The sequence below is a fragment of the Nycticebus coucang genome, chromosome 15 (assembly GCF_027406575.1).
Source record: "Nycticebus coucang isolate mNycCou1 chromosome 15, mNycCou1.pri, whole genome shotgun sequence".
NCBI lineage: Eukaryota > Metazoa > Chordata > Mammalia > Primates > Lorisidae > Nycticebus > Nycticebus coucang.
Genome location: NC_069794.1, coordinates 90,236,394 through 90,247,215, shown reverse-complemented (window position 1 = coordinate 90,247,215; position 10,822 = coordinate 90,236,394). Strand labels below are relative to the sequence as shown.

At 47.7% G+C, this 10,822-nt stretch overlaps 1 protein-coding gene across 1 annotated transcript in view; it reads left to right on the top strand.

Moving 5' to 3' along the window:
• Positions 1–482: 482 nt before the first annotated feature.
• Positions 483–10,822, top strand: part of FOXO1 (forkhead box O1) — a 110,881-nt gene continuing 100,541 nt past the window's right edge. The window contains exon 1 of the mRNA XM_053563219.1: positions 483–1,524. Coding sequence (XP_053419194.1) covers positions 895–1,524 — 630 coding nt within the window. The 5' untranslated portion in view covers positions 483–894. The remainder of the gene's footprint in view (positions 1,525–10,822) is intronic.

Sequence of the window (10,822 nt, the reverse complement as noted above, 5' to 3'; positions counted from 1 at the left end):
CGCCTACGCCCGCCACTCGGAGCACGGAGCGCGAAGCCGCCCCCGGCCCTCGGCTTCGGGCTCTGAGCCCGGGTCTGGGCAGAGCGAGCGCTTCGTTCCGCTTGGGCTTCCCGAGTACTCCGCTTCGCTCCTCCGTAGTAAACAAAGTGTCGCCACCGCCTCCACGCTGGTTTGCCTCCTAGCAATCAAAACACTGAGAGGGGGAGAGACTCACAGAAACACTCGAGAATTTCCAGAAAATAATAACAGAGATTAAAAAAAAAAAAGTGTGTGAAAGAGAAAAACACCCTTCTACCCCCCACCAACACACAGCCGCCTCCCGGTGGAAAACCGGGCCCGCCCAGGCCGGCGCCCACTGGCTGCTGGGGCGGCGTTGCCGCGCGCCCATTGGCTGTGCGGGCCGTTCGTCAGGGGCGGGCCGGCGCGCGCGCCGCCGCGGGCGGGGGCAGCGGCAGATCCCGTAAGTCGGGCGGCAGCGTAGTCTACAGCCGCCGGTGGCGCCGCCACATTCAACAGGCAGCAGCTCAGCGGGCACGCCGCGGGGGAGAGCCAGCGGCCCGCGGCGTCTGTCCTACCGTCCTTTAGTTCGTGGCTCTGTCAGCAGGAGTGCGGCACCACCTCTGCCAGGACCAGGCGGCTCTGGCCAGTCGTCCACTACGTGCAGCGGACCCGGAGAAGCCTCGATGTGGATGCACCCACGAAGTTAAGTTCTGGGCTCGCGCTTCCACTCCGCCACTCCGCCGCGCCTTCCTTCTAGTTTCAGTCCGCTCGCCGCGCCGACCTCGCTCCCCCAAATCTCGGACGGGCTCTTCGCGCCCCCTCCCCCTCCGCCCCCAGTGCTGCGCTCTCCTCCTTTTTGGCTCTCCCGCGGCTGGGGGAGGGGCGGGGGTCACCATGGCTGAAGCGCCCCAGGTGGTGGAGATCGACCCGGACTTCGAGCCGCTGCCCCGGCCGCGCTCATGTACCTGGCCGCTGCCCAGGCCGGAGTTCAGCCAGTCCAACTCGGCCACCTCCAGCCCGGCGCCGTCGGGCGGCGCGGCTGCGAACCCTGAAGCTGCGGCGGGCATGCCCTCGGCCTCGGCAGCTGCTGTCAGCGCCGACTTCATGAGCAACCTGAGCCTTCTGGAGGAGAGTGAGGACTTCCCGCAGGCGGCCGGCTCCGTGGCGGTGGCGGTGGCGGCCGTAGTTGCTGCCACCGGGGGGCTGTGCGGGGACTTCCAGGGCCCGGAGGCGGGCTGCTTGCATTCAGCGCCGCCGCAGCCCCCGCCGCCCGGGCCTCTGCCACAGCATCCGCCAGTGCCCCCCGCCGCTGCTGCCGCGGGGCCGCTCGCGGGGCAGCCGCGCAAGAGCAGCTCGTCTCGCCGCAACGCGTGGGGCAACCTGTCCTACGCCGACCTCATCACCAAGGCCATCGAGAGCTCGGCGGAAAAGCGCCTCACGTTGTCGCAGATCTACGAGTGGATGGTCAAGAGCGTGCCCTACTTCAAGGATAAGGGCGACAGCAACAGCTCGGCCGGCTGGAAGGTGAGCGGCCTTGGGGGCCCCCAGACCTTGGGGCGCAGTGGGGCAGGTGAGGGGGCGGCTGTGCAGGTTTGTCCGGCCTGAAAGTGCAGGAAACGAGGGCAGCGCCTGCGGGGAAGAGGGCGAGAAGGGGCGGCTGCAGTGGTGGGCTTGGCCGAGACGGGTCCGGGACGGCAGTGCATATGTGCGCCGGTGCAACTGAGAGTTCGACTGGGACGGGGAAAGAGGCTCGTTTGGGAACTAAGGAGTGAAAAAATATGCCAAGAAGTGGACGTCAGAGCGAGCCGAAAAGTTTGCCATTGAAAGGAGAAGGGAGTTCACTCGGAGCTGCTCCCCCGCGGCCCGTGCGGACTCTCAGGGCTGTACCTTTACCTCCGGGACCTCCGCGGGGAGAGGCAGCTTCTCTGCCCCCGCAGCGCGTGTTCCCCTGGCCTTGCGCCACGGAACTGTTTCAGCCGTGCGGGCGTGGGAGGGAAGGCTGGGGGCCTCGAAGCCCCACTGCCCTGAGACCAGGCTGCAGGTGGAGGGGGTTAGGCAGCGCGCGGCCGGCCAGGGACTGTGCACCATTTCTGGAGGGCAGTGCACATTTTGCTTTGTTTTGATTTTATTCAGAGTGTCCTCGGGTGCGCGGAGCTGGGCGTCCTGAACCAGAGGTAGCGCCTCCGACACGTGCGAAGGGGCGGCCACCGCCAGCGGAGCGCCGGCACCCGGCAGCGCTGGGAGAGCTAAAGTTCAAGTGTGACCCTCGGCGGGGGCGGGAGCTGGAGCTGGTGGCGAGGGAGGGGCCGCGGGCGCAGGAAGCGAGCGTCTTTAAAGGGCCAGAGTGTCCGGGCCGCGCGCGGCGGGGCCAGCACTTCCACTCAGGGAAGTGTCCCCAAACTTGGTCTTGTTCGGGGTGCGAGGCTTTCAATTAGAGACCCAGAAGCTGCCCTAGGTGATCAGGGGCTGGGGGATGTAAAAGTGCTTTCTCTTAGCTCGGTACTTAAGTGTTGTCGAGCACAGAGTACAGATACGGGGTAAGGCTGGGGGCTTTGTGACTGGTGTTTTGGGGCGTCGAAGTGGAGGTGTGCGTCAAGGGAACGGTCGGGGACTTCCTGCTTGGATGGAGAATTGTAGAAGAGACTGCCCTTCCTGAACGAGGCAAGGGAGAGATTCAGGGTGAGGACAGGCACTTCCCGACCTCAGAGAAGGGCCCGGGGCTCTCCGGAGATCGGGCTCTGGGAAAGCTCAGGAGGGCAGGGTCCAGCCTGCGGCCTCCCAAGCTGTTTCTTACTACGCACGGGTGTAGGGATTGCTGTAAAGGCTGTCAGGTTGAGCCAAACACCTTTCCCACCTCTCAACTCCTCATCCTGAGTGTGCAGCATAATAAAGATTGGTTTTTGCTGCGCATTTGTTGTACCAAGTTTATTTTGCATACACTGTCCTTGCCATTGTCAATGAGTGTCAAAACGGCCAAGTTTCTCACTTAGAGAAGTTCCTGGAGAAGGAGCTAGGATTAATTTTCCAAAGTGTATTTTATAGTAAAGGTATCACTTATAACCTCATTAGTCGGCATTACGTGCTATTTTACCAAGGATTTCAAAAAGGCAAGTGCCCCCTTAAGGCATAGATAAGCTGGCATATATCTTTTTAAGCCAGAAAATCGGGATAGTCTGCCAAATCTTACTTTAAGTAACGTTTGAATTTAAGTACTTGACTGATTTGCTCATCTGTCAATCCTACTTCAGTTATCATAAAGCATTTACTAGGAGAAAAAAAATCTTTTTTTTTGGTATTCAAAGTACAGTGTGTACTTATACCGTTCTTTTATGTCCTTGGAAGTGGATACAACATACTTCAACTTGTTGGAGTGCCTTTCTTTAAAGAGAGAAAGGGATATTTTTAGTTTTGCCTCTCAAATGTCAGGGAATTATTCTTAAACTAGGAATATTACTTAAAGATTTTTTTTTAAATAGTCAAATCACCTTCCCAACCATTTTAGTAGTAGTTTTTAAAAATGCAGGTACACTATAGTTAAAAAAATTTTTTTTTTTTTTTTTTTTGCTTACCAGAGGTCAGAGCTATTGAGTGTTAAGTAAAGATTATCTGGAACTGGAGGCCCAGTGGCAGTTCCTGTTGGGAACATAGTTGGGCTTTGGAAGGAGCAGGCTGCCTTTCTCAAATGAGTAAATGTTTCAGGTGTAATGAGAGACAGTTGGTGCAAGTCAGATTACAGCAAGTGCATTTTCAGTTTGAGTAAAAGGGTATTTTAAGAAGGAAAGAAACAACCTGAACTGTTTCAAGTCATAACTAGTCTTCTGGTTATATTTTTCATAAAAATAAGTTACTTGTTAAAACCAAGTTTCACTCTCAGATCTGAAAGTCTTTCCTGTTGTAAAGATTCATAAGAGAAATTTTACTATGACTTTTAACTTTAAAAATTCTAATTCTTAAATGCAAATCAAAACTTAACTGTTTTAGTACTAAGGAAACATTGCTTTGGAACAAAATATTTCCTGTGATTTACTACTGGGAATTAGACTGAATATTTAAATATACAATTTCTTGTGCTTTACTTCCTGGGGCCTGCTTGAAAATTTGAAAGTGATTTGCATAGGACAAACTAGTTGGAAAGCTGTTAGAGAGTTCAAAAACACTTCAGTGTCCTTCTTTAGGCCTTTAAGCACTGGGTATGTTTGAGAGATGGCCATCTCCTAATCTGTTTTACACTTGTTTTAATCTTGGCTAGAACTGTCAGAAGGTCACATATAAAGTGGAACCTAAGACTTTTGGAAAATCCAGGATCTTTTGAACCTAGTGCAGTATTTATAAATAGTGAAACTTCGTTTCCATGACCTATTTTCTCACATAGAAAGCATTCTAACCTTGGGAAGTAGTATTGTGAGTTCTGATTTTTTTTTTTTTTTAAATGGAAGTTTTGAATTGACTATTGTGTTTTGTGTTGATGTTATTTGGAACATTTTATTTAGTTTAAAAGAATGATTTTAACTTTTGACACCTAACACTTACCAAAGACATTTTCAGATTGTTTTATGAGATACCTCAAATACTCTTAATTTGAAGTGAAGATTCTTTAATTTGGCCTGTGAACTGATAATGGATTTTCTTATATGTTAAAATTCATATTTTTCAGTTTGGGCTCTTAATTTGTAGGTGAGTAATTTAACTCGCCACAGAGATCCCATTACCAAGATGGCTGCTTTCTTCCTGCACAAAAATATTTGACTTAAAGAATCCTGGTGAATCTGAGTAGAGAACCTGAGGCCTCTTTCTACTTCTGGTTTGTCACTGAAATTACCTTAAAATCATTTTTATAAAAAGTTGGGTAAAAATGTGGATACTATTTATGTACGTGGGGAAGCAAGAATGAGGAAAGAGAATTAAAAATGGGTGAGATTACGCAGCTAAATGATATTTTATTTGTTAAAGTCTGAAAGTTACTTGAACAAGTCTGGCTAAACATTTTGTTAAGAAATTCCAAAATAGGTGGTAAGTCAGAATACCTTTTTTGAGACTCATAAGAACTTCATTTTTGCTTTTTGCCTATGGTTTTGTGGCACATCTTTGGTTTGGGAGATGGTGGAAAGGGTAGCTTTTAATAAAAAAATTTTAGAGATAGGGTTTTCCCCTTGTCACTCAGGATGGAGTGTAGTAGTGGCAAGATCAATCACTGCTCACTGCAGCCTCAAACACCTAGCTCAGGCAATTCTCCTGCCTCAGCCTCTTGGGTAGCTAGCACTTAGGCCTATGCCACTAATTAAAAAAAAAATTTATTTTTGGAGAGGTGGGGCCATTTGACACCTAAAAAGAAGGCATTTTAATCTAATGTAAACTTTTGAAAAGTTAAAGTTCTTTGAGACCCCTGAATTGCCAAAAAGGTGTCATCTTGACAGCAGGTAATAATAGCAACAGGATTTCATGCTCTGCACAGGGTCCTATAAATGGGTTTGAGGGGAAAAAATACTCAGTGGTATGTTAGAATCTGTGTAGACTTGGCCTGGCATGGTGGCTTATGCCTGTAATCCTAGCCCTCTGGGAGGCTCAGGCGGGTGGATTGCCTGACCTCAGGAGTTTGAGACCAGCCTGAGCCAAAGCAAGACCTCGTCTTTAAAAATAGTTGGATGTTGTGGAGGGCGCCTGTAGTGGGAGGCTGAGGGAAGAGGATCACTTGAGCCCAAGAGTTGGAGGTTGCTATGAGCTGTGATGCTATGGCACTCTATTGAGGGTGACAAAATGAGACTGTGTCTCAAAAGAATCTCTGTAGATTATAAACATTTTGCCTGTCTTTGTGCTTTTAACTCCTTTGTCCAAGCTCCTAAAGTGCAGTTTTGTACTAGACGTTGTAAGAGAGCAGCTATCTGTATTTGTCTGGAATTTCTGGGTGTGTGTGCATGCATGCGTGCACCTGAACTGTTCCCGTTTTTCTGAAACACTGCTCTTGCAAACTACCTAGTACCCTGGCATAATGGGAATTGACTGTGTGCTATAGCTTTGGGGCTCCTGGGATTCTCTTGGAAAGTGTAAACTCCATAGTCATTGGGGAAAGCAACTGTTCAGTTCTGTGGAAGACAGAATGAGTTTGTTCTTGCTTCCCAGCAATTCCAAATTTGCCTTGGCCTTTTTTTTTTTTTGAGACAGAGCCTCAAGCTGTCTCATCATAGCTCATCATAGCATCATAGCTCACAGCAACCTCCAAATCCTGGGCCCAAGCAATTCTCTTGCCTCAGCCTCCCAAGTAGCTGGGACTACAGGCGCCTGCCACAACGCCTGGCTATTTTTTTTTTTTTTTTGCAATTGTCATTGTTGTTTGGCAGGCCCCAGGCTGGATTCGAACCCGCCAGCTCAGGTGTATGTGGCTGGTGCCTTAGCTGCTTGAGCCACAGAGGACCAGATAAACTTGAAAAAATGTTTATTTTGGTATCTAAGGGATGAAGGCTTTTATTTCAGTGGATATATATACATATATTCTCAAGTGTGGGAAAATTTTTTCTCTTTACTGATTGCTGATAAAGACTAACAAAAATCAAGTCAGTGGCTCAGAAATTCTTGGTAGAGATTACTACTTGTTATTTTGTGTCTTTCTTTTTTTTTTTATTTTTAATTTCAGCTTGCTTGTTCATTCTTCTTCGTTTGAAGTTTTTTTTTTTTCTTTTTCTATTCTTCCTTTGGCGATTCTCTTTCCCTTTGCCTCCCCAGTAGCTGGGATTACAGACGCCTGCCACAGTGTCTGGCTTATTTTTGATGTTAGTAGAGACGGGATTTCACTCTGGCTCATTCCTGCTCATACTGGTCTCGAACCTCTGAGCTCAGGCAGTCCACCACCTCGGCCTTCCACAGTGCTGGAACTATAGGTGTGAGCCACCACGCCCAGCCATTATTTGTGTATTTCTAAGGAACATATGAAACATGAAAGAAAGTACATTTTTTTATATCTGTTTTCTTATGGGTCATCCTTTTACATTATTTTATTTTATTTTATTTTTGAGACAGAGTTTCACCTTGTTGCCCTCGGTAGAGTGCCTTGGTGTCACAGCTCACAGCCATCTCAAACTCTGGGGCTTAAGCGATTCTCTTTGCCTCAGCCTCCCAAGTAGCTGGGACTACAGGCGCCCACCATAACGCCTGGCTATTTTTTTTTTTTTTTGCAATTGTCATTGTTGTTTAGCTGGCCCAGGCAGGGTTCGAACCCGCCAGCCTCAGTGCATGTGGCTGGCACTGTAACCACTGTGCTATGGGCACCAAGCCAGGTTCATCCTTTTAAAACACTTTTTCTCCCTGTGGCTTTTTAGTTTGTCCCACTCAGTTTGCCTCCACTTTACAACTTAGGGGTTAAGCCCTGCAGATACTGAGTCTTGAGTTGACTTGGCAAGGTGTTTGTGCCATCTTTCTTTTTTATTTCATCCACCCTCTTAACAGCTTTTATAAAAGTAAAAGGAAGAAAAAGTAAATTTACAGTAGTTTTGGTATTAAGCCTCATATCGTTGGAAAGCTAAATTTGCAACCCTTTTTCAGCATATCGGATAGTGAATTTTTTTTTTTTTTTTTTTTCTGTAGAGACAGAGTCTCACTTTATGGCCCTCGGTAGAGTGCCGTGGCCTCACACAGCTCACAGCAACCTCCAACTCCTGGGCTTAAGCAATTCTCTTGCCTCAGCCTCCCGAGTAGCTGGGACTACAGGCGCCCGCCACAACGCCCGGCTATTTTTTGGTTGCAGTTTGGCCGGGGCTGGGTTTGAACCCACCACCCTCGGTATATGGGGCCGGCGCCTTACCGACGGATAGTGAATTTTTACCATAACACGTTACTTAAATAAGGGCCTAAATTCAATATGTGTCCTTTATTTCATGCCATAATATTTCATTATTAATATTCATTACAGGAAAAAAAATTCATGCAAGAGCTGTGAGTTTGATTAGATTTGGAGTCCTTGTTTCCTGGTTTTGCTCTGATTACTGAAGCTTCACTCTGATGGTCAGCTAAGGCTGGGGTGGGGTAGAGTTGGGGGGCATGTTTCTTAAGTCTTCCTGTTTTCAACTTTGCTTTGAGAAATCCTCTCTTATCTTGGAGTCTTGTTCCACTCTACTATCCTGGTCCTTCCCCCAGCTGGCTTTTCCAGTTGGTTCATGCATTGTTTTTCTTCCTTCTGTCTTCAGTCCTAAGTATACCTCAGGACTTTTTTCTTGGTGTTTTTCTAGATAAGTTTTCTTTTCTTTTTTTTTTTTTGTAGAGACAGAGTCTCACTTTATGGCCCTCGGTAGAGTGCCATGGCATCACACAGCTCACAGCAACCTCCAACTCCTGGGCTTAAGAGATTCTCTTGCCTCAGCCTCTCAAGTAGCTGGGACTACAGGCGCCCGCCACAATGCCCAGCTATTTTTTGGTTGCAGTTCAGCCAGGGCCGGGTTTGAACCTGCCACCCTCGGTATATGGGGCCGGCGCCTTACCGACTGAGCCACAGGCGCCGCCCTCTAGATAAGTTTTCTAATTGCCCTGTCTTTTCAGATACTTAAAGGCTGTAAATGTCCCCCTTTTACCTCAAGTTCAACATGTCTAACCAAACACACTATATTTCCCTCCCCTGTCAGGATTAGCTTCTTGTCTTTAGGTCTCTAGTTGGGTTAATGGTCTAGTGAGCCCTTTCCCTACTTTTCAGCCCTGATGTCTTCTTCAGCCATGTCCTAGCACGGTGTTTGGCAACTCAAGTTTGTTAACACTTCTTTCTCAGGTCTCTTGAGACTTTCAGCTCCCAGCCCTTAACCATTACCTTAGCTTAGCTTTTCATGACTTTAGGCCTGGCCTAGACCATCCCATCCCAAGGACTTGGATCATCTTGTGTCTGTGCTGGAAATTCTGCAAATCTTGCTTCGTCTGCAAGACTCAAGCCAGTTCATTTGCTACCAATCTTGGTTCCTACCCAGAGGAATTTTTGCCTTCTCTGAGCAAACACCTGGTAATCTCGTAATTTATGCTGCTGTATATTATAATTTAACTTAATGTTTACAGGTGTCAGAGCCTCAGTTATATCATAAATATATTGGTAGAAGGTGGCGCCTGTAGCTCAAGCGACTAAGGCACCAGCCACATACACTAGAGATGGCGGGTTTGAATACAGCCTGGACCTGCCAAACAATGACAACTACAACCAAAAAATAGCCAGGCGTTGTGGCGGGCGCCTGTAGTCCCAGCTACTTGGGAGGCTGAGGCAAGAGAATCACTTAAGCCCAGGAGTTGGAGGTTGCTGTGAGCTGCGATGCCACGGCACTCTACCCAGGGTGATAGCTTGAGGCTTTGTCTCAAAAAAAAAAAAATATATATATATATATATATACATATGTATATATATATATATATGTTAGTAGGGAAAAAACTCTTCCTTGAACATGACTCTTTTATATTCATCTTCCTTTGTGTTAAGAGTATAACAATCTGCATCGTGAGAATAATTTAAGTAGTCTAACAGTGATTATTGTATTTTCAGTAGTTTATTGGAGTATTTTTTTTCCGTTTATTTGTGAAATGATTGCTCTGTGTGAGATGTGTATTAGATAGATGCTTTTTAATAGTAGAAATAACTTAAAACTGAGGATGCAGTGGGGAGACCAGAAGTGACACATGAATACAACATATGGTAGGAGGGGTTTAGCGAAGTTATTGGCCACTGAGCTGAGCCTTGAAGGGGAGATTCTCTTAAGATTCTCTATGGAAGTTTTCAAATGGTCAGCAAAATTGAATTCTACTTCAAACATTTATATGTTTATCACCTAGTTACTGCTACTACCATTTCATTACACTTGCTTTATCTAAATGCACATTCCATGCCTGTAATCCTAGTTCGGTGGGAGGTTCCCTTGCGCTTAGGAGTTTGAGACCAGCCTGAGCAAGAGTGAGACCTCCTCTCTATTTTTTTTTTTTTTTTGGCCGGGGCTGGGTTTGAACCCACCACCTCTGGCATATGGGACCGGCGCCCTACTCCTTGAGCCACAGGCGCCGCCCGAGACCTCCTCTCTATTAAAAATGGAAAGATTAACCAGATGTTATGGCAGGCAACTTTAGTCCCAGCTATTTGGGAGGCCAGAAGTTTGAGGTTGCTGTAAGTTAGGCTGACATCAAGGCACTCTAGCCTGGTGCAAATGCACATCTGTCTTCCTACCTATCAATCTTTTTTTTTTTTTTTTTTTGAGACAAAGTCTCACCTTGTCACCCTCCATAGAGTGCTGTGACTTCATAGCTCACAGCAACTTCAAAGTCTTGGGCTCAAGTGATTCTCTTGCCTCAGCCTCCCAAGTAGTTGGGACTACAGGAGTTCACCACTGTGCCCAGCTAATTTTAGAGATAGGGTCTTGCTTTGGCTCAGTCTGGTCTTGAACTCCTGAGCTCAAACGATCTACCTACGTCAGCCTCCCTGAGTGTTGTTTTTTTTTTGAGACAGTCTCAGTATGTCCTTGGTAGAGTGCTGTGGCGTCACAGAAACCTCCAGCACCTGGGCTCAGGTGATCCTCTTCTCTCAGCCTCCTGAGTAACTGGGAATATAGGTGCCCACCACAATTCTGGGCTAGTTTTTAGAGACAGGGTCTCTCACTTGCTCAGGTGAGCAATCGAACTCCTGACCTCCAGCAATCCACCCATCTCTCAGCGTCCCAGAGTGCTAGGATTACCCATGAGCCACTGTGCTGCCCCCTCCCCAGACATAGTCTTACTTGGCCCCAGACTAGAGTACCCTGGCATCAGTCTAGCTCACAACAACCTCACACTCCTTTCGTAGCCTCCCAAGTAGCTGAGGCTATAGGTGTCTGCCATGACG